The 23462-nt window shown below is 38.5% G+C and overlaps 1 protein-coding gene across 1 annotated transcript in view; it reads left to right on the top strand.

Moving 5' to 3' along the window:
- CDK5RAP2 (CDK5 regulatory subunit associated protein 2) overlaps positions 1-22346 on the top strand; it is a gene marked incomplete at its 3' end in the record, with an annotated part of 84555 nt that extends 62209 nt beyond the window's left edge. Inside the window, exons 28-38 of the mRNA XM_009580986.1 lie at positions 782-907; positions 5315-5431; positions 7292-7481; positions 7693-7811; positions 9207-9455; positions 11109-11192; positions 11318-11577; positions 13913-14059; positions 16076-16214; positions 19522-19568; positions 22154-22346. Coding sequence (XP_009579281.1) covers positions 782-907; positions 5315-5431; positions 7292-7481; positions 7693-7811; positions 9207-9455; positions 11109-11192; positions 11318-11577; positions 13913-14059; positions 16076-16214; positions 19522-19568; positions 22154-22346 — 1671 coding nt within the window. The remainder of the gene's footprint in view (positions 1-781; positions 908-5314; positions 5432-7291; positions 7482-7692; positions 7812-9206; positions 9456-11108; positions 11193-11317; positions 11578-13912; positions 14060-16075; positions 16215-19521; positions 19569-22153) is intronic.
- Between the last annotated feature and the right edge of the window lie 1116 nt (positions 22347-23462).

Raw genomic sequence — 23462 nt, 5'->3', positions numbered from 1 at the left:
CCTTGAGAATTGTAAGTGCTGCATAATTAATAAGTGGTGTCATGTTTGACCTGGATAGTTTCACTAAGCACAAGTGATGCTTGCAGTAGTTTGTTATAGGCAGCGATGAAAATTTAATAGCTGAGATAGCACGTACTGTTCAAGAGAAAAATATTGCAGAGTAAACCAGGAGTGTATGACATGGATAAACTGACAAATAAGATAGTGACAGTTAGAACAGATAAGTTCCTGAGTAAAGCTGAAACTTACAGCCAATGGAAGAAAAATTGTAGAATGGCAAAGCAAGAAGGAAAAGGTACGGTAATGAAACCTGATAGAACAGATTTATTTATTATGGTATGCATTGTGTAAGTCAAAGTAAAATTTATATCTGAGTTACTCTGGTAAGCTTCCTATTGTTATAAGGAAAAATGTATACTGTTGGTGCGTCGAGCCTGAATGTGAAGCTGCATTGCAGAACTTTGGATTCATTTCCCAGTATGGGGAACGTTTTAACTAGATAAAATTGTTATTTACTATAGTTTTGTAGAAGGAAGAAATTTAAAGAGCCTTAAAACTGGACCATTGTTTAAGTTAAAATGTAGAGTAGGAGTTTTCACTAAATGGATGGTTTGGGCACTATATGGAAAAAGACTGTCGTGGAGTCAGATATTTAATGTCTGCCATTTTGGACTCTGTATCATTTTTTAGTATTAACACACATTAGGTTTGACAGGAGTACACAGTATAAAGGAATACAATCATTTATTCTAAATAGGAAGTGGTCTCTTGGTTTATTTAGAGTTATTAATGGAGCATCTGCAAGAAATTAGAATCCTGAGACAACGTTTGGAATACTCCATAAAAACTAATGAGAGACTGAGGAAGCAGCTTGAGAGACAAGTAACAGACAAGGAACTAGATCAAGGTAAGAATTTATTTCATGACAAATTAAATCCACCTTTCCTGCTTAAAACCTGAGGGATCAAATGCTGCTGGAAATGTTTTGTGTGCTTTTTTGAATAAACCCTACCCCTTTACAGTTGGAAAATGATGTGCCTTTCTCTCAGTACTGGTGCATTTTGAGCCCCATCAGCAGACACAGCTTTTCCACACTGCCTATAGAGTGGCATAAATACAGATCTAACGTGCTTTTCCTTGAGCCCATTGCTTGAAGTGTATCCAGTACCAATGCACATCTTTTATGGGATACAGGGACACCACACAGCCTCAAACCTACAGTTGCGTATACTGCTAAGAGAACAGGAAGGACTACCAGGTAGTTCTGTGACATTTGATGATGCTGTGTTTGAATTTCATACACAGAATTCAAAGACCCTTCTAGTTCTGTTATCAGCAAACAGGCTGCTTTTTTTTTTTTGTGCCTTTGGGATATCATTATTGTTGCAATGGTCTTGGATTTTAGGATGTCATCCTCTTAATTCTCTGCCATGTCCAGCCAGGGACAGTTGCAGGAGAGAGAGCCCATTTTATTAACATAATTTCGGTGGGGCCTGGGCCCAGTATGAATATCGGAGGAGGTGCTTTGCTCTAAATTACATTGCTGCTAATGCTCCAAAGCAGGAATTTTGTGGAATTAGCTTTCCTGTGCCTGCTCCGTGTATACCTGGGGTAGTCAGTACAGCACCACTGCTAACAGGACTGTTGGAGATGCCTTCCCTGGAATTTTCTGACTGCTTTAAAGCCAGCTTGTGTTTACGTACTGGGACAAAATATCTGTAAGACAGAGTCTAGGCCATGATGTTCAGCTTGTCATTTGAATTGATTGGTGTGATAAATGTGTGCTACAAAAAATGACATCGTGAGTTTTTTAATGAGGAATACCTGACAGAAACTGATGGAAATTTTAACATAGAGTTGGTTTTCATATCCAAACTCTAATATAAAGCAGTGGATGAAAAATACTAAAAATAGGTATGCAAATTCAGAGTCACTGCTCTCTGTTGCTAGTGTTCAGCATCTTTGAAAGCCAAGCTCTGTGGTGCATTTAAAACTTTTCACAAGAGGTTAGACAGGCTTTCGCTAAGGATGCTGTTGTAGCACCTTTTCAAGCACACTGTACCAGGCATACTTTCCCACACTTTACTCTGTTTTTGCTCTTCTTCCCACATTTCCCCCATAGGACAATTGATTAATATGCAATATTACTCAGAGTGGAAGTAGGCAGTAAATACATACATGCTTTCCCTTTACTCAGTTTCACTAATATTGACATTAGATTCATTATGTTTTACGTCATCCCCGTGATCCATTTCTGTTGTTGTTTAAATGGAGACTACCTGCAAATGGCAGTTTGCTTTCAGGAATAATTTACAGTGATGGAAAGGTGTATAAAAAGCATCCATTTCATTCATGAAGTATTTACGCTACTGGAAAGGCATACTGTTCTCGTGAAATAACCACACTGAAACACTTCCAACTCTTTTACAGCTTCATAAAGATTCTGGCAAGGGCATCCATTAATGCAGTGAAAGTATATTTTCTTTATAAACTGTCTTATGCCTTCCATCTGTCTTCTCATTGCCTTAGTGCATCTACCAATACATGGAGGAGAAATTTGGAAAAGAAAGGAAAAAAGCAACTAATCGTTCGAATAGCTCCTTTTTGTTACTATGTTCTTTCAGTGCTTCTTGTTTCTCTCCGTTTTGAAGATCTCTTTCATGTTATCAGATATGTGTATTCTCTCTTCTAGTAATGATGCTACCTTTTTCCTAATATATGGGCTTTTTTTGACTTTCATTGTAAGAAGTTGTTCCTAAGTGAAGTTGAGGCAGATTTTAGCTTTGGGACATAATAATTCAAAACAATTTTTTACTTTTAACTTAATATCCTTGGTTTGTTTTCCTTTAAAAAACAAAACCAAGTTATAACATACTTAATTGTTGATGAGAGCCTGTTAAATTCATGTGATATTGAGTTGTTTGTTCAACCAAAGTTAATGCATGGAATTATTCTTGTCTGATAAATATTATATGTACGTCTATACACATATCTGCCCACTATTTTTGCCATGCTATTTTTAATATTTAGATTTTCTAAGTATTTAAATGCCTCTGGGCTTCTAGTATTCTATAAATGACTCAAGTGCTGGTAATGACTACATCATTACTACACAGCTGAGGTTTGCAGTGCAAGTAGAACTAAAATAATTGCTTCAATCATTTCAAATGTTAGGCTTCAAAATAAAACCAAAGGTTTAATTTTGAGTTTCCTAGGTTTCAAATGTTACTAACGGCAGTTAACATTAAAAGGGACTCTTGTTTGCTTTTTTTAACCCATAAGTAACTAAGGTATCTACTCAGACTTACCTTCAGCTTTAATAAGCCTTTATTTTGCTTTACCTGGGAATGAATATTTCCTTCCTCTTTGCTGTGATTTTCAATCGTGCCTGTCTTTCAGTCAGTGTTTCCTTTGAAACCTTCCAGGTACACTTCCTTAGCACTCACTTTTTCAGCACAAAGCATAATGAAAACTCAAGTGTATCACAATTGTAGGCCCTGATGCTCCACTTTACTCTGGTTAGATGGACCTTTGCATCTATGGAGAGCGTAATTGATGTCAGCAGGGCTCTGCACAGAAGTGGTAGTCTCAGTAGTGGGTCAAATTGCAGGATTGTGGCCTTATTACAACTGGCTCTACATTATCCCTTATTATGTAAGATAACTAATAGGTATATTCTAAAGCCTTTCAGTAGAACTGTGATAGCATAACTTTTCAAATAGGATAAAGCTGGGTGATGGGCAATAAATTAAATTAGAATCAAGATGAGACCTTCAAGCCTTGCCACTTCAAGTTGAATTGCTTTGTTAAAATCTGAAAGGAAAAAGCCTTTTGAGTTCACATAGCTACCTCAACTCTTTAACATATAGATAGTAAAATGCCATTAGTGCCAGGCTTCTAGAGCCTTTGAGTCTTTCAGTAACGACAAGAGGTGCATATCATGGCACACTACATCCCAGTTAGGTAGTGGGTAAAAGCTTCAGTTGGGATTACAATAAAATGAGATTACTCAGAGGAAGTGCAGCACATCAAATTGAATTGAACTGCCAGAGCTGAAAGGCATCCTCCTCATACTTTCAGCTAATTTTTTTGCCAGCTGGTTATTTCTCTATTAACCAAATAGTTGACACTCATGTAGTTATCTCAAGCTTTAAGGCGTAGGAGATCTGGGATAACGAATCAACTGAAAAATACTTTTAATAGTAATATTAATTCCAGTGGGTTCTGAAGTGTTTTACTGACTATAAGCAGGTTATAAAGGACAATAACAACTACTTGACTTGCATTTCAGAGGCAGCCACCTTGAGAGTGGAATGTGGCACTTTTCAGACTGTACTGTAACATTACACATCGCTGTGGGATGAGTAGCATAAATTCAGTACATTATGAGGATTACCTAGGCTGGAATTTGACTGACTGGATACACGATTTAACACTTACTCATATGACTAGTGCAATAAGATCCTCAGAGCAGGATTCATCAGCCCTAAGGTTTCTAAAAGTCAGACATCTAAATCTGTGCTGGTTACCCACAGCTTCTCGTGGAGGCACTGGAGAGAAGTGTGTCTCTTCGGAGGACGGGGCATCTCGTCCGCAGAGAGGTGTGTAGAGGATACATTGGATGAGTCGCTCTCTGGAGGTGCCTGTTTCTCTCCATGACTATTGATGGAAGCCATAGGTAGATCAACACTGGCTCAGATATTTAAATGTTAAATACCTGAATTTAAGAGGGATGAGTCTTCATCCCTGTGATCGTAAATGGGTTCTCAGTTTGTAAGCAGAGACAAAGACAGTGACTCCAGCCTTATGCTCTAGACTGACGTGGTAACAAATGTATTACCAGACTATTTTTGTTACTTCCTGCATTGCCCATGGTAGGTTAGTTTGTAGAATCTAGTGGTCCTCTGCAGTGGTGTCACTAAATACAACAGAGTATGAACAGAGCAAGACTGAAATATATGGTAAACCTTCGTACTGTTTGCATTATTTTCAAAGAATAGCAATGTCACAAAATACTCCTGCATTTTGTCCTGTTGGAATTCTAGCTGATAGGTAAAGACTGCTAGGGATAATTTTGCAATTTTGGTAATGGTTGCCCAGCAATGAGAGGTACTTGTGATGCAGGGCGTTGCATTACTTGGCATTAACCTGAACTGCCTTTCAGTCTGTAGGGATAACCTTCAAAATATATAGGGGAGAAATATCTTTCGTAACATGTTTTTCTGCAATTTTTTAAATTGTTCTTGTCTGGAAAGTTTAATCTTTAATGACCTAGAGATGACTCATAAATCATCTTTTATGTATATATTTATAGGTTCTGCAAACATTTTTATCCATGGCTCAGAGCAGCATAATTCCCTGACTTCTGAAATACATTTCCTGAGGAAGCAAAATCAAGTTCTGAATGCAATGCTAGCAAAAGGATCCAGAGGTAAAAATGTAAAACTGTGCTTTACAGGAGTAGACTGCAACTCATTTCAGATCAGAAAACAACAAAATATTAGCAGTCCATTCAGTAAACTGACTTAACCATTCTTTCCACCCCTGAAATTCCATACTCAACCACAAGCATTGAAATGGGGGCTAGCAGTGATAAAGGAGAAGCAGTAATGTTCCTTCTTTGTAGCATTTTCCATGTGATATTCACTTTCATTTCTCCATTCTTCTTTTTGCATTCCTTTCTTTTTATACATTCTTTATCCTTTCCCCCCGTGCCTTTTATTACCATTTTCTTGCTCCTTTTCCCCCAGGCTTCCATTCTGAAGCTTTCTTTAGAGAAGAAAGAAAGAAGAAAAAAAAAAAAAAAAAAAAGCCATAGAATAGAATTGCTGCAGATTAAACCATTCAGTACAGAGTTCAGAAGGTTCAGAAGTCTGCTGCAGAGGGTTAACCGGACAGGCCAAATCATCTTCTTTTTGGAAACAATTTAGAAGATAACAGAACTGAGGGAATCCATTTGGAAGTCTTTGTGATTTCTGAGATTAATTTTAAACTTTCCACATTTTCACACTGCTGAAGAGAGAATATTAAAAGTCTTCCTTCTTCTTTCCCCATAAGAAAACCAAAAATTCGCCAACTAGGTTCTTAAAAGCAGCTAAAGCTACAGTTGGGTTTTAAGTCTCCATATTTGCAGACTGTTTGTGTAAAAGCACTGGTGCTTCTTCCAGAGTTGTGTATTCTCTCATCTGTTTTAGTGCCTCTTGGTGCTTATCTGTTTGTTCAAGTTCTACTTTTTAAATTAATATATCCCTGCTTTTGTTTGTTTCCACGTTTAACAATATGATCTGATAATATCAGGGTTTCTTTTTCATAAGAACCACAATGAATAGAGCATTGTCGCCCTTGTGTTTTAAAATAATGTCAGTATCTCTGGAGTTTGTGATCTTCTTTTGCTTTTATTCCTGGATGCACTAGAGAAAGAAAAGCCTCTTAGATACCTCTTGCATGTTTTGGTCTCAGGTGCTTTCTGTCTAGTCTTAGCTTAGGTTTTCAGTAGTGAAAGTCTGGTGATGCACATTTTTAACAGCATGTGGGGATTACCATTTTCATATGCTTTCAACAGGACTGCTGAAGACGAGGGAATGATTTTCTGATTGTTGGGAGATGGAACGATTCCTCCCTGCTTTTTCTTTGCCAAGATTGCTGCCTCCTCTTACAACGCGAAACGTAGGGTCACAAAAAACTTGGGGTCCCCATGAGCCTCTCTGATTGCAGCTGTCTCAGAATGCTCAATTGCCCCTATCAGCAATTCTTTGTCACAGAACCAGTTTGGGGAAATAGCTTGTGCCAAGGAAAGAAGGACTGATACGATACATTCGGCAGATGAATAGGGCTGGGAAGGAGAGGACACAGGGATTTCTGTGAGACAAAGAGGAACACGGATGCAACATGCCCTACAACAATCCTACTGAGTCCTTTTCTTCCTAAAGAGAAGTCAAATCCATTATTTTGTGAAGATTGGCAAAATTCATGTGCCTGCTTTGGGACCCTGCTGACACTAGTTGTTGAATACTATCCTTCTGACCAAATTCCAAGAGGTGTTGCGGGCATTTGGCATATAAGGCTGTATACAGGTTTTTATTGTGTCTTTGTGAGTCCTGGGGATTAAATATTGCACGTTACAGAAAATGCATCTAGCAAAAGTCGTTAGAAAATTGAAATACTGAAATCCTAAAACTCACAAGAGCAGCTGTTATTTTCTGACAGTCTCTGAAAAAGCTGGTTTTGTTAAAAAACATAGCTTTAGTGGGTTGTGGGCGTTGCAAATACCTTGTGTTTCTTCTTGTTTCAGATAAACAAAAGGAAAATGAAAAGTTAAGAGAATCTCTTTCTAAAAAGAATGCAGTCATTGAGCATCTTCGTGAGGCTTATGAATGCATCAAGAAAGAAAATGGAAGATTGCAAAAACAAATTGGGCAAAAGGAGGATGAAACCAGATATCTGACATGTCAGATTTACAGCAGTCGTAATGAATTAAACAGGTATTGATTCTGTCCACATTTAGACATTTAGAGAAGAAAATTGTCAGTGTGACAAGCATGTGTTTAGCCATAGCCATTAACATTAATGAGGTGCATAGATATATTCAAAAGGCAAAGGAAGAATTATGGAGGAAAGGGGAATGGATTTTAGATTTTGAAACAAAAGATAAGAATTTAACACTTAACTTTGCTGTTTATTGGGACTTAACAGGTTGCAGACAGAAATTAATGTAAAGCAACGTCAGCTCTCTGAGAATGAGAAGTTACTGCAGTCACTCCGAACTGAGATCAAGGTTTATGAAAAGTTGGAAGCAAGAAGGAAGAGGACAGGTATAAATGCACAGTTGTTTCTATACCCTCAGCGCTTGCAACCCTTTTCCCTCTCTGAATATGATCTTGTCAAAGAACAGGAGGGCTAGGTCACTATTTCGAATTGACAACTTGATGGTAAAACGCTGCTTTTTAGTTAGTTAGTAACTGTGAGGTTGAGATGTGTGATATGTTCTGACTAAGCACACGCAAGTTTCCTTTATCTTTTTAGCTAAGCTAAAAACAAATATTGAAGGTTTGGTGGCTCAGGCTGGATAAGCTTCATGGGGATCTTAGATATTTACTTATCATCTAAACAGATGCTGCTGCATCCTCATAGGTAGTGCTTACTCAGGTTGCTTGTGCTTTCTCTCGTCTGAATATGAAGGTAGTGTCTTCTCCCTAGGGCTGGGAAGAAGTGCTGGCACTGTTTTCTGAATGAGACATTTAATAATTTCCTGTCCACTTTTCTGTCACTAAAAGTAAGGGGTAAGAATGAGACTTGCATGAGTTCTTCCTACCCCTTTTAAAGAAGTTGTACCACCACATAGCTGTTGGTATGGTTAGGTAAAGAAGTGGAATGCTGTTCATTGCTGCATACCCATTACAGGATCCAGCAAATTTCCCATTGGAAGTTCTTGTAAAAGTTGATTTTTTTTTTTAAATTCCTCCCCCCCCCCCGCCCCCTTCCTGCTACTTTAAGTAATATGCCCTGCCATCACTGTATTTCATGCCTAGCTGCAGCAGAAGTGCTCTGTTGGCATAAGGCTTTAAGTCAAAGTTGGCTCAGGGATGGAAGTAAAGTCTCCTTGCAGAACTGGTAATGTAATTAGAGAGTAGCAGCAGTTTCCTCATGCAGTTGAGCCCCTTCGCACTGACTGGAGAACAGTTTGATTTCAGCATGAAAGAATACACGGGAGTGTTTGTGTGCTGACCTCCTCCTATGAAAAGACGAACACAGCCCTTGCTTTTTTCAGGTTCAGATTTGTTCCTCTGGTTGCCAGGTGATCACTATTTTCTTTTTTCTTCTATGTATAAAATTAAACTCTCAATTCTACTCCATCCCTCCTCCGCACTCCGAGATTACCCATTCCTTTTACTTTCCCCAGACTGTGCATTAATGCACTTCAAATTTTGTAAATCCTCTTTTTATTATATTTTTTTGCTTTTGGCATGAGACTTATTAGATTTTATGGACAAAGTGAAAAATGATTTTCGGCTCTTTAAATCTTTCGAGGGTAGAAGCAATTAAGACATGCTTTTTTTTTTTCCAAACCATTATCTTAATGCTGTTTGTAGTTAATTCTTAATGTTGAGGATAAAGCTGGCTATAATTTACTTGCTCAGCATTCTGATAATGGCTAATATTGTTTTAATTGTTAAAGATGTTAAGTGTTTCTTTTGAAATTGTCTCAGATCCCAGATGTGATGCATCAGAAGAATTCCAAAAAAATCAGAATAATCCACTTGACTTACATGAACTATTGACTGAAATACAGAGTGTGCGAGTGCAGCTTGAAAGAAGCATAGAGACAAACAAGTCTTTGCATGAAAAATTAGAGGAACAGCTTTCAAAAGAAAAGAGAGAGGAAGTGGGATCAGTGTCAGCTGTGAATATCAACTATCTTTTCAAACAAGAATCTCAGGATTATCCGGGGATAAATGGTACTGTGCCATACATGCTTTTGTTACAGTCTAGAACCTGTGCCTTGTTCTTTAAAGATGCTCTTAAAGTCTTATACATGATCAACTGTACATTTGGGAGCTGCCCATCGGCCTTTCAGATCCCTTTCCTGTTAGAGCTATTAATGCATGGGGAGGTGAAATGCAGACTGCACTGTCTTATAGCCTCCAACTGTCACTTCCTTTTCATTGAAGAACATTTGCAGACAGTCTCTGGGATGGAAGGATGCCTACATTAAATTGCCATAAATTTTGCTTACCTGGGGGTTCTTTTTTTAATGCAGAGCTCTATAGTGTTTGCTAAGGGTGACTATATATTACTCAAGAATGATCAATAAGTGCACTAAATGGTCTTTGTATAAATCAGTTGTCCCCTTTTTGCCCTTGAGGAATATTTTACCTTTATTTCAATCACTGTTAAGTGATACCGTTTTAGCAAATCAGGGGAAGTGTAGTGTTTACACACAGGATTAGATTATGGTCCCAATATAGATGTACATGGGATACAGAGGGCACAGGAATGTTCTTCCTTGCTGCTAAAGTACTCTGCATAGTAGCAGCTTTCCATACGTCCAGCATAAAGCCACCTCTCTTACTGCCTGTACAGGTATACATTGTGTTATGGGAAGCAATAATAATGGGGCTTTTTGGGTCCATGCACTTCACCCGAACATGCCTACCTAAATCTTATGCACCACATAGAGCAACAGCACCGATCGGAGGATTAGTATGAGAGCTCGTGAGACACAACAGGGTTTTTTACCACCTTGCTTTTTTTGTGGGTCCGTCATGTCCAATCAGAATCATACTTTAGATGAAATACATAATGAGCATAACTCTACGCTACTCCGAACTAGGAAGAAAGATGCGGAATGTAGCAGATAACATTTACGGGTTGCTGCCATTCTCTGTGCACTTTATACTTGAACACTAAATTACAGTCATGTGCTCCGTATGGGGATGGTTCCTTAGGGCCAGTTATGATCAAGTAGGTGGGGAACAGCTATTGTGGGGAATCTGTACCACAAGTATCCCCAGATTGCATTTGTTCCTGGTTAGTTTCTAGATAGAATCCTAGATGTTGCTTTTGACCTGCATCGGGTGGAGTAGATAGGAGCTGGAGAAGCTCGTTATTTCTTTAAGAAAATGGTGAATAGAGTTATAATAGCTTGGTTTGATACAGACCAGAAAGACTCCTTGGAATGTCAACAGCTGAATTTGTTAGCTTTCTAGATGTACTGTGATTAGTCTTTACTCATAGGTGCTTAGGGAATTTGGAAGGTCTGAAGAGGGGGGATATGGATATCATCTTAAGTATGGTATAGCGTGTCATACTTTTTGTGGAGTTAATGGGAAGCTTACATTTGTTGATTAAAATATCTTCATCAGGATGTATTTTAGATTTTCTGACTAGGACTTGATTTTGGGAGATATCTAGGTGCTAAAAAGATTACTGTAGGTAAATACTGGCAGATACATGGCGTGGTACTAGAAAATTAGCTGTGTTTCCCTGCTTCCTGAGTCCAAGTGCAGCATCAGGAAAAAAAAAAAGGAACAGAAGTAGAGCTAGGAAGTTTTTTTAATGCATGTTAACGTCTACTGTTATACTCTTCCTTGTCCTGTTTTTATGTATAGCAAATCTTTGCAAATGCCCTGCTACCAGCAGAAACATTTGTGAGCTGCAGAAACATGGACATTGCGTTTCGCTAGCGAAAACAGGTACATCCAAAAGTATCTTAAACGTGCGTGTTATCAGTATCCCAGACTTGCTGTTTAAGAAAAGTCTAGTGTCAATTAGTTCTACATGTAAGGATAAAAAAAATTAAATTATTTTTCTGTCCCAGGTATGCATTCAGCCTCTAAAGATGATTTAGACAGCACTTCACACTGCAGTAGCACTTCATCTTCCAGTACGGCATGTACCCCTCGTCTTGTGCCTGGACATCGTATGTGGGCAGACAAAAATGGGCGCCACGTTCTTGGCTTGATTGAGGATTATAATGCTCTGCGGAAACAGATTTCAGAAGGGCAACAGGTTTTAGCAGAAATGGAGATTTCTTTAAGAGAGGTCACTGGTACGAAACTGCAGGAGCCTGGAATAAAGGTAAACAGTAAAAGCTGTTAAGAGGATGGTGAATTTTACCTAGAGGTGCAAAATGTATAGGTTACAAAAGCAAAGAACTAGGTTAATGGTGCAGCAGGCACCATTAACTGAATAACTCTGTCAGGACATCTCAACCTTGACAGTCCAAGTCTCATCTAGATGCAGGCACCTATTTGTGATTCTGGGTTAATGAGGCTACAGATAAATTAGTTAATTCTGGTCCTTTAATAAGCAATCTCACTTTTACTTGCAACTTGAAATGAGGTGAAACTACTTGCTTTTAATATGGAAATTGGTGATTGTTACACTGGAAACAATAAAAAAGCCAAACAACAACAACAAAAAAAACAGATAAAACTCTAAAATGCTTTAGAAAGGGCTTAGACTAGGGGTATGTATCAGTAACCTTAAGGATAAAAATAATTCAGGAGATTTTCTTGTAATGAAGGCTTGGGATAAACCCAGGGAATCTGAGACAGTTAAAAGAAATCTGTTATACAGCTGATAAAGTGTTCTCCACTTGTATTCAGCCCGTTGGTAACACCAGGTGATAACTGTGCATTAATGATTGATGTATGCTAATTAAGGTTGTTTCATATTAGGGGAGCTTTTTAATATTTTTCCACTTCCTGATATCAGTTGAACACTTTAGCAATATCAGTAGCTAGTCTAGAAACTTGAATATCTCATTAATGATCAAATATTGTCTTCTAAGACATAGTGTATCATCCTTTCTGCATCATGTGTGACACAGTGCTCTTGCTGTAGTCTTAAACGTAATAATTCTCAAACCAATAAAACGTTTGCCTTGTATTGAATAATGTCAATCCTTTTCCTGTAGAATCAGCAGATATGTCGTCCTTTTCCTCTAGAATCAGGAGAAGAACTAGTGTTTACTTACGCTAATTTTTTCTTATTTAGTATTGTTAATTTCTAGGTACAGTTAATGAAAGCATATTTGGGGTGGATTGAATAAGACAAATCTACGTACAAGCTTCAACAAAAGGGAAGGAACAAACTGTACATGTCTGAGGCAGCTAATAAGGAACTAAGAAACTTAAACTGCAACAGGAAAGGCTTGGATCAGGCACTTAAACCAACATGCCAGTGGTAAAAATAGTGAAACGCTGGAATGGAGGCTGCTCAGAGACACTGTTCCTGGAGGCGCTTTTAAGAACAGATTACGTGAATGTTTGAAAAATTATATGTAATGCTTTCCTGCCTTGGAGTGGGAAAGTAAAATAGGTGACTAATGAAGGTCCTTTTCACCCCTAGGATTTTATGGTAATGTAAGTGTTGTAAAAAACATGCTTACTGCTCTTCAAAAACCAGAAGGTCTTAACTGCATGGATAAATTTGCGCTACTTATTTTTCTAGTTATAATTAGTAAAGCTATTGAAGATGCAGTCTTCAGCAATTCTGAAATTCTTTTTGTGGTATCACATGTGTGCTCACACAGTAAAATGATGTCTGAATGACACTTAAGACTCTCTGAAGTATCATATATTTGCAAATGACCTAGTTAAGATATTGATAATGACTGAAAAAGTAATCTCTCTCTAAGTTTTTAACTTGTTTTGTTGGTGTAAAGATAAAAGCAGTAAGTTTCACAATTTGCAGTTTCCTGTCAAGCTTTACATCACTGCAGTTTCAAACTACTTAGCAAATGGGATATTTTATGTGACAGGAGGATTCTGGTTAGATAACAATGCTAGATAAGTATTCAAATGATATGCTGCATGGGGCAGGAACTGTGAATGCTTTTCTTTCATTACCCTTCCCCCTTCTGTATCACCATTGCTTTGGTAATTCATTTGCTCCCCTTGCATTCTTTCCCTCCTTTATTTCACATTTATGCAATTTCTTCAATTTGGTTTTCTCATCTGTCAGCAGAGGAAAACATTTTATGTGTGTCCTGATAGTTATTTTAGCATTAAATGGAACAGTTTAAAGGGTCTGCTAAGGAAGAAACATCTATATTGCTTAAACTGATGTCTGTAATCATTTGACTTTCAAATAACGTGACATGAAATGCAAATGGAGAAAGAAGAGAGTTGCCAACTATTACCACGTGGCATAGCAAATCTAGTAAATATAATCTATTATTAATCATGGTTATTGATTAGGATAAATCCCCTCCCTTCCTGAAATTCTCAGATAATGCATAATTCAGCAGTCTTTGTAAACTAACAAGTTAGCTTTTGTGGCACGCAATAGCTGTGTACATCATCTTAAATATGAAATCATACCAACTGGATTTAAACCATTAATTAAGATTACATTTTCATAATGTTTTAAGCATAAAATATAACATGTCTCTAATCCTATGATATAGGTACCAGACCAGGCATCACTGCATAGCTTTTCCGCAAATATTCACACAGTACAGCAGATTTTAGAAGAGGCTGCACGTTTACTGAAACTTCTCTGGAGAGTTTCCCTTCCACTGAAGGCTGTACATGGTACTATTCGTGGCACTCAGGTACTATTATGTTTCATTTTGGCTGTTTTGTTTTTTGTTTTTGGTTTTTTTTCAGCTGTTGTAGTGTGTCAAGGAAGGTGCACCAGTTAGGAACATGTCATTTGGGAAAATCTTTTGAAAATCACGAACCCACGATGCCCAGTCTCTGGACGCATGGATTTAGCGAGCTCTCATCACTGAATGCTAAGGCTGAATGTGTGCGCTGGCTTTCTATCCTGATCATATTGTATACCAGGGTGTTTATTTACAAAATACTTGATATTAAAGATGTAATCTGTAACCTGTTACATGATATTCAGGAAACCTAGGCAGGTGGCAAATGTTCCATTTCAACAAGAAAAGGTTTGGACTCCCTGTTATAGAACCAAATTCAATTTGATTATGTATATACTAGTAACAACAGAAACTTCAGCAACTTTGATGTAATCTGAGCTACGTTTTCCTTTTACGTTTTTGATGCCTAAGCTGTAAAATAGGATGCTTTTTTAAAAGTGTGACAAAACCCTGAGACGAGTTTTATAACATTTTGACTAAAAAGGATTGCACTATGCAAATGAATGGAAGTAAACTGAATGAGGAATGAATTATCTATACTGTCATAATACCACCACTCAGTAATGAAACTGTTTCAAACTCTGGCTTTAAAATAAATCTAAAGTGTTTTCACTGAGTTTTTTGTATGTGTTTCTTAAGGGAGGCAGGATATTGCTGGGAAAAAAACAACTTCAGGAAAGTAAACATTTTATATATAATTTTAATAACATTTTTGTTGTTATTTTCTAGCATCCTTAAATGTGTAAAATCACAAAAGCAGTAAGAATTAACTGTGCTGTCTAATATACTTCACTGATGTTTCAGCTCCCTATTTGGGATGTCTTGACAAGGATGTATACTTCCATTTTTATCCTAATGTGTATATTCTACATAGACAGCTATATGTTGGCCTGGATTGCAGTACCTGAACGTATACACACACACAGAGGTCTTTCAGTGTATGTGTGATGCATCTAATGCTTTACTGTCATACTGATCTAAACTTGTTGATCTGGATCAGTCCCTTCTTAAAATCTGACCTCAATGTGTGTGGGATCTGAGTTCCCAGGACTGCACCTAATTAGAGTCTAATAGAATCTTTTCTAGAGTTTGCTGTCCAACATCCTGAGATCTTAAGGACATTAGATTGCTTCTGATCTCCTAAAGGCAGTATATGAAAGAATATCTCTTGAAGCTTGGTTCTAAAAGATACTGAGCATTCATTGCCTTCTCTTCAGCCCCACAGGAGTGTGAGTAATCAGTTCTTCTGAAGAGCTAAATGCTAGGGGCGAATTCCAGAAGATACTGTTATTTAACAAGTGGCACAACAACCAGAAAAATATACAAGCTTGAGTTTGCATGAGGATCCAGATCAGTGGTACCCGCAGACTATGTCTGGGGGTTACTCATAGTCCTGTTTTAAAAGATACTAACCATAACTTAGTTGGACGTGGTGGTGAAAACTGAATCTTGAATAATGATACTGTCAAATAATTTTGCAATAAAAGTGCCTTGGTCATTTGTACAATGCCTTTCAGCCCTTTGATAAAGGCAGCATCAACTATTAACAGAACATTGGAGAAGGAGGCTGGAAGTTCTGAGCCTGGCAGACAGGATACTTGCTGATCCCATAGCACTGGCCTTCATTATATTTTCTAGTTGAGGGGAAAAAAAAAAGAAGAGGGGAATGGAAGTTTAAAAACAAAAGTAGGCACTGGTGTTAAGACTTTTCTCAGACTAGCAGAAAAATTAATTGCACTAAAAGCCAGCTAAGAATTGTAGTTGTCTCTTGGCAGATGTCATAGAATCGTATGTCATTGGGGATGTGAATGACCCAATCTCACTCAGTGATGTTTCACGCCTTTAAGTTGTTCATACTCTAAGGAAGCTTGAGGGCTTTTGTAGAAAAGTATTTAGCAATTAACAATGTACAAAGTACTTTTATATAATGCTTTAATATAATATTTTCTTCTCTCAATTTAGGATGAAGGAATGAAAGCAGAAATACTTAGATTACGTAAGAAACTGTCCGAGCAAGAGGAGAAGTTACATCGCACAGTGAAACGCTTGCACTCCGCAAACATGGAGAAGGAACACATGGAGAAGGGCATCATTGACCAGTGTAAGCGTATGCTTTATTACTGGTTCTTTTTTTATTTTTGTAGTCTGTGGCTATCCCTATAATTGGAGAAACCACAAAATGAATATAGGCACCCGTTCTTTTGCAGTTGCTCTCACTGGCGTTTCCTTGTGCGCACTCAGTTGTTAGTGACAAACAATTCATGAGGTTCAGACTGTACAGAACTGATGGAGCCTCATTCAAATGGAAAGAAGTTGCCCAACTACAAAAGGCTGCATAGAATAACATGAGAAGCAGTTCATGGTTTTACGCAACCCACTGATAATGTGTCAATCCATGCAGCTGCCACTAATTGTCACTAATTACTTGAGTTATTCCATTTCAGATATTGCCATTCCACAATAGTTTTCTATCCTACAACAGTTCCTGACTGAGGCAAAGTTACTGTTGCTGTAGACCATTCCAGCCAAAGTTTTTGATATTGTGCTTCTCAAAATTACGATTTTGCCTCAGTCTTGATAAATGTGGAATTTTCTGAGAAAAGCCAAAGCAGCAGCAAAGGAGATTTGTCGATTCTCTACACCAGAACAAGGGAAACAAAAGCTTACTATAAGTCATTTTTTAAAGAAAAATTAGGCCATGCTGTGAAATTATATTTTACCCTTAGCAGCCATATATAGAAAATTATGTGGAAACATGAAAACAAATGGGACATGGGCTGTATTGTAGCTGTGTTAAGCCAGGTGACTGTTTTAAGAGATCCATCTCTTCTGCTTTAGAGTTTAATCACTCATCAGAAGAGATTTGAATGGAGCTAACCTCTTCTCTGCCTTCATGCTATGGCAATATGTGTATTGTGGGAGGAGGATTTAATTTTCATCTTAAAAAGAATCTATCCTTACCCTCTCTTAAGAGGTGGGACTACATGACTCATTAGTCTATGCTGGAATGGCACTTGTGTTATCAGTAATTCATCTAGACTGTACAATGTTACACATCGTACAAAGTTATGAAATGGCCATAATACTGTAAGTTACTCAAGTCATTTAAATGCGATGTAGAGGAATAAATGTTATTTTGCTCTGTAGCCTGCAGTTTTTGTATCTAAGGTACATGTATCTTCTGCCTGCAGATTGTTGGTTTTTTTGTTGTTTTTTTTTTTAAGCATTTATGGGCTGGTTTTTGGTCACTTCTTTCAGAATTGTTGTATTAAATGATGTGCAAGTTAGTTATATTAAATTCAAAATTATATTTTGTTCAGGTTTTAAAGTTAAATAGCTCGGTTTGGGGTTGTCATATAAAAATCAAAGCTGTTCTATTATGTCTGTCCAAATAATGTCCCTGGGATAGATTTAAAGATTTAGTCTGGTCAGTTCCTAGTTCCAGTGACATCTCAGACATACTGGGTAATTTCAGTAGGGCTGGGCAGAGTATAAATCAGCAGATATTTTACCCTTATGGCCAAAATGTTCTCCCCACAGCCACTCCACCCACCCATACTTTCAAAAAGAAACCAGTACATCTGCCCCTTATTTTGCTCACTCCTTTTCAGGGCTTTCAACATCATCTGAACTAGGTCCTAATAAAATGAAGCCTGTATTTTCTGAAATCTCCTTAATGCAAAGTACTGCCTGGCTAGCAGCAGCTTCGCTATTAGCGTCACATCCTCTAAATTCTCTTCATGTACTGAATTTAATATTTTTGATTTAGAAAAATCTAGTTTGCCAGGTGAAATGAATTTACTAACAGAGTTCTTTATGAGCAGAGAGCACTCTGCTACACAGAAAGACCTAGATACGATTTTCTGTAAGTTTCATTGATTATGGGAATTATGGATGTCAAGTTACCTTTGCCTTAAAGAGCAATTTCAGAAGTGTTTCTGAATTGCACCTGTACACAAATTCCTGACCAAGCATACAACAAAACTGGTGGCTCATATGAAGCTGCTGGATTTTGTTAGGATGCTTACACTTGTTTTTTGTTATTTCTTCCTTTCTCCTTTTGCTAGTGAGAAAGCAAAGGCATCGCAGTAGGTGACCTTGCCTTCCTTCATTCTCCAAACATCCTGTTAGCTGGCCACTCCACTGAGGATAGTCAAGTTCCCTCTGTTGTTTAGTTGAGCATTCCTAAATATATTTAGAGGTAGAGACTGGAACATTCTTGTGGCTCAGAGTCTTCCGTGTGCTTTCTCTGGTGAGAGAACTCATTGCTTATAAACCTCATCTGAACCTCTGAACATGTAACAATGCAGTGCCAAATTGCAGTAATCTGCCAAGGGTATAATTATCTCATGACAGCTATACCCTTGGAGTTGCTGGGTTCTTATTATTGTAATGAAAAATCTTTATTATGGCTAAATTGTTTATTTTTGAGACTGGAATATTAAATTGGTACTTGTGAGTGGTATTTTTCAGCAGTTATGGAGCTGACACATATTGGAGAATCACATATTTAATCTGACATTTCTAAATATCAGGTTTGTTTAGAAGCGTCCCCTCCTCCATTCACAGGTCTCGCGCTGTCCCCACAGAGACAAACTAGCCGGATGAATAGAGAAAACTTGGAACCCTTCAGAGCAAGCCACTGACATGATTTCCCCTATGCATGTATAGGTTGCTTTGTCCTTGAACTGCTGGAGGAGCTGGCTGACATCTTTTGCCATCTGTCCTCTTCCCAGAACATCGTCCCCCATAACCTCTCCACTGCACCATTTTTCTCCCCCTCCTGCTAACCGCTCCCCCTGATCAAATTGTAGTTAGGTCATGCACCATCTCCCCTTAAAATTAACAGAAAGTCTTCCTTTGACTTGGATTGAGGGAACCAGGTCATCAGTATCGCAGGGGGCTGTTCATACCTGTCACGTTAAATGTAGTGATGAGCTATGCATGTTTTCACATGTATCGTTCTTGTTATGGTAGAAAAACTTTAAAAACACTTCCCTGATGTTTCAATCTGAAAAGCAGATTGTGTGCTAGGTGGAACATAGGCGGGGGGTAGGAAATGGCATTCTAGCGCTGGCACTGCCTTGGACCTGCCCCGTGGTCCTGAGTGACTCCTCCTGCTCTGCCCTGTCTGCTTGTACAGCATTGCCCCGTAATTTTGGGTTGTTGCAACTGTTGTTTGCTTGTACATCAGCCTGAGCTTCTGAACGGGGCTCGGGGGGGAGTAACAGTTCTGGATTTTGGTAAGAAAGTTGAAGTGGTGGTAGGGGGCTGTGTGTGATTTTCTGGTTGCTGCCCATGGTGTAGACGTGAGTCCATACATTATTTAATATTTGGTCTTAAGACTTGAATACAGAGAATATAGAAAGACTATGCAGTATTCTTTTTAATCTCCTCTTTCTTTCCAGTGGTTTTAACTCGTGATATCTTGAAGAAGGCTAGGGAAAACCTGGAAGTAAGTAAAATTTTTGCTTGCATTTAATTCCTTGGTATATACTCATTAGAAATAAACATTGCTGTGGCAGTAGTATTTTGCAAAATTAGTCCGCTTTGCTTTACGTTTGCTACCTAATCAAGTCTGGGTGACAGCAGTTTAGTATGCTAAATATTCTGCAATGTTTGATGTTTAAATTAGAGTTTTATGACTGACCACGTAGACAGCTAAACGCTCTCCTTTCTGATGCTTTCCCTAGATTAATATTCATGTCTGTCATCATCTTCCAGTAGTTTATTTTCAGCAGTCCAATAACCTGTCTACTGAATAAGTTCACAAAAGGCACCCTTATTTAAAGCTTGTGTATGTGTTAATAACTGGTGGTGCTTTTTTTAAAATATAGACCTAACAGGCAAAGCTTTTGCAAGCAGCTATTTGCTAATGCAGTGTATTAAATTAGTTTGAGTGTTTAAGTAATCACTGTTCAGATTTGATTTCTCCCAGACGGTTCAGCCTTTACTCCCACAAGAATGTAATACACTTCTTGACTCCTAAATCCCATCCTTCTCCTCACACCACTCCACTCTGAATGATCGTACATTTCCCAGCCCTTTCTTAAATTTTCCTCTAACCTTTCCTGTGAATCTCTTCTCCCTTACACTCTTCAGCAGTGCTGTCTTGAACACTTCCCTAGGCAGCTGCTGTACTGTTGTCTTAGCCCTTCCTGTGTTAGAAAGTGATGATATAAAAAAGTCTTTCTGCTTACAGAAGTCTTATTGCTTTAATTTGAAGATTTGCTGAACCCAGAAGCTCCGATTTGCAGATCCTTTTGCCAGTATTATGGCCCAGGGGTAGGGACAAATTGTGTGCATTTGAAGTACTGTAAAATAGCAGTAATTACTGCTTTTCTAACCAGGTCCCCACCACCTGAGAATCAAAAATCACCTTCCTATACCAGCAAGAAAAGGAGTCTCTGAAGAAGAAAGTTCCACTAATAAAGACTGGTCCTGTGGTTGTTGTTTGCTTCTTTATGCCTTACTATTTATTGATGTAAAAATGTTTGTTCAGTTCTCTTAGTGGAACCAGCCTTTGACCAAAAAAAAAAAAAAGAAAAAAGAAATCTCTTGCTAAATAACTTATTTAACGTTTTCTGTAATGTAAAAGATGGTTTTTAATATTTATTACAGAAGCAAGGTACTGGAGCTATTGAAGAAAAATCCAGGTTTTTTTAAAGTTGGCTCATTTGAAATTTTATATTTGTACTTGTCATGTTATAAAACTATTTGTTGTTATAATCAAACAGGTCCTTGAAAAAGTCAAGAATGTGATCCACCTTCCACACTGTTTCTCTACTGCTGAAGGGATGTAGGTTAAAAAAAAAAATTCTGCCAGTTGTCATTGTTTTGTAGCAATATGAGAAATGTTCAATATTTTAAAGCATTTTAAACATATCTGGAAGATTCTTCTGGAAGCTGCCTAATGCTGAGCTTTCTTCTTGCCCTATTAGAAACTTAGTTTGATGCTAGGTCTGAAAATATTACTTAGACAATTAAAAATGAAAAATAATCACAAATGCGCTTGTGTTACTTTGTTTGAAACATCAGACTTCGAGCACTTACTGAACAAAGAAGCCACATTAGAGTGTTCGTTTCCTGAGTTCAACTAAAATTAATCCGGTCCTTAGCGGCAGTGTTTGTAAGGTATGGTAGAAGCACTTGTCATGGCTAGGTGGGGGTGTTGGAAACTTGCTTTCAAGAAGCCATAATTGAAAGACATCTTGCTGTTGGCAAAACGTTAAATGCCATCCCCTGTCCCCCTCACCCTCCCCGAGATCTGTACAGAACACACAGAAGGCCACGTGTGAGGGACACAGCTGCTAAAAACTCTGAAAAATGTTTCTTAAATTTAAATAAATCTTTTATTGTGGGTTTTTATCTCCCACGTTGATACTTATAATAGCGATATTTTGGCAAGGCCAGAGAACACCAGCATAAAGCATGCCTAGTCCTAGTTGCGCTCCCCTTGTGCGCCACTCATCCTGCCCTGTGCCTTTGCAATTTTGCCTTCAGTTTGAGCTGCCCGAGCACTCGGTTTCACAGCAGAGCTGACTGCCTGCAACTGGCTCTCAGTGGCACAGACTGGGAAAATATCGTTTAGTTTAACCCTACCAAGACCATAATTTAAAGTGATTGTTGGTTACAGAAGTAGACTTTACAGTGCAATCATGGCTTTATTGAACTAAATGAATTTCACACAAAGTGTGATTTTTTTTTTTTTCCCCCCTCCCCCCAAGTTGACAATGTTCCCATTATACAGGATAACTTGCCCTCGTCATCCAAGAAGTTTGGCACCAGGTCTGGGAAATCTCAGCACAGTGTTGTGGTTATATTGGAGCCTTAAATATTGCACTCTAGAGAATAACCAACATGTAATAGGCTTTCACAAAAAATGAATTTGTACTCATTGAAACCTGGCTGTGGTGATAGGTAGCTATTACACCCCTTGAGCTGGCCATTCTGACTGGTCTGGGAGTACATGCACAACAGGTAGAGGCTAAGACAAGTCCGAATAGCTCCCCTTGTTTGTTCAAACTAGTTTCCCAACAGTTCGATGATATTCAGCTAACTGAATACCCCAAAGATGCTCTAAAGCACTTTGCTTCTAAATTGCAGCTTGGTATTAAGTGGTCGGAGCTGCTTCATCCTCCCTTTGGGCAGACCTGTACTCCTAAGTTCTGGGTGGTTGCCAGTACGGTAGCTGGGTATCGCACAAGTCGCTATAGTCTGGTGCTTGGCACTGGTTAGTGGGATGGTCTGTCATATGCCGTACTCCCACACAACCATTGCGCGTGTGAGTTTTTATTAAAGAGAAACAACATAAAGCCATGCGCTTTCAGGGTGCCCGTTTCTGTGGTCCCTGATGTGACCTGGTTTCTGCAAGTTCACAGCAACGGGCCTTCTCTGAAGTATGAAAATGGATTTAATGGGAGGTCCCACAGCCTTCCTGGAGGTGTCACGCTCTGAGAAATGTTGCGTGCCTTGGGGATCCCAACCTACAGCCCTTACCTGCCTTGGCCTGAACCTCCATCTCAAGTTACGGCTGCTGAGCACTGGCACCTCTAGTCCACCAAGGGAAACGAAAGCTCTGTAACAAAAGGTCGTTGTCTTTAGCTGACAGCAGGGGGAGGCAAACTCATTTGTCTAGATTAGAGGAAAGATGCCAGAAAAATTGGAAAAGTTAAAAATAAACTTTGCAAATTGAAAAAGGGGGAGGTAAGGCAAGAGCATGCAGTCAAACTTGTTCTTCAGTCTCTTCACACATTATTGTCCTCACAGCTCACTAAAAACGTCAAGTTAATTTTACTAAGTAGCTAAATTATAGACACTCAGATGTAATCAGAATCTGCTATACATTTCAACTTTCAAAATTAATCATCCTACGTTTTTGAGTTATAACACCTGAAGGAAACAGCTGTACATCTATATATAGTACACCCACATCTCTTGGTCTTCTTGCAGCTTTTTTTTCCCCCCACGCCATCTGTACTTAAAAATAAATAAATAAATAAATAAAGAAAGAAACAAACTGGTTCCCTTTCCTGCAAAGATTTGCCCCTTACGTCTTACTGGTCCCTGCTGTGCCCTCTCAGAGCTCCTCTCCTGACCCCTTTTTCCTTCTGATCAGCCCCGATTGCTGCAGCCAGGTCACAGCGGAGCATGCGCCGGAGCGTGTGCTGGGCAGGACAAGGGGACGTAGTCACTGCTGAGGTTTGGTTAACTGGGGGGGAAACAAGTGTAGTATGTCATTACCGCTTTAAAAACAGATGATCCTACGAGATCAAAGTATTTCATTTTAATGAGAAGTGCCTCTTAAACACACACAATTTACTGGGCCGGTTTAAAAATAATTAAAAAA

This window comes from Fulmarus glacialis, unplaced genomic scaffold, assembly GCF_000690835.1.
Source record: "Fulmarus glacialis isolate BGI_N327 unplaced genomic scaffold, ASM69083v1 scaffold4667, whole genome shotgun sequence".
NCBI lineage: Eukaryota > Metazoa > Chordata > Aves > Procellariiformes > Procellariidae > Fulmarus > Fulmarus glacialis.
Note: the sequence above shows the minus strand (reverse complement) of the source record. Positions and strands in the feature narration are given on the sequence as shown.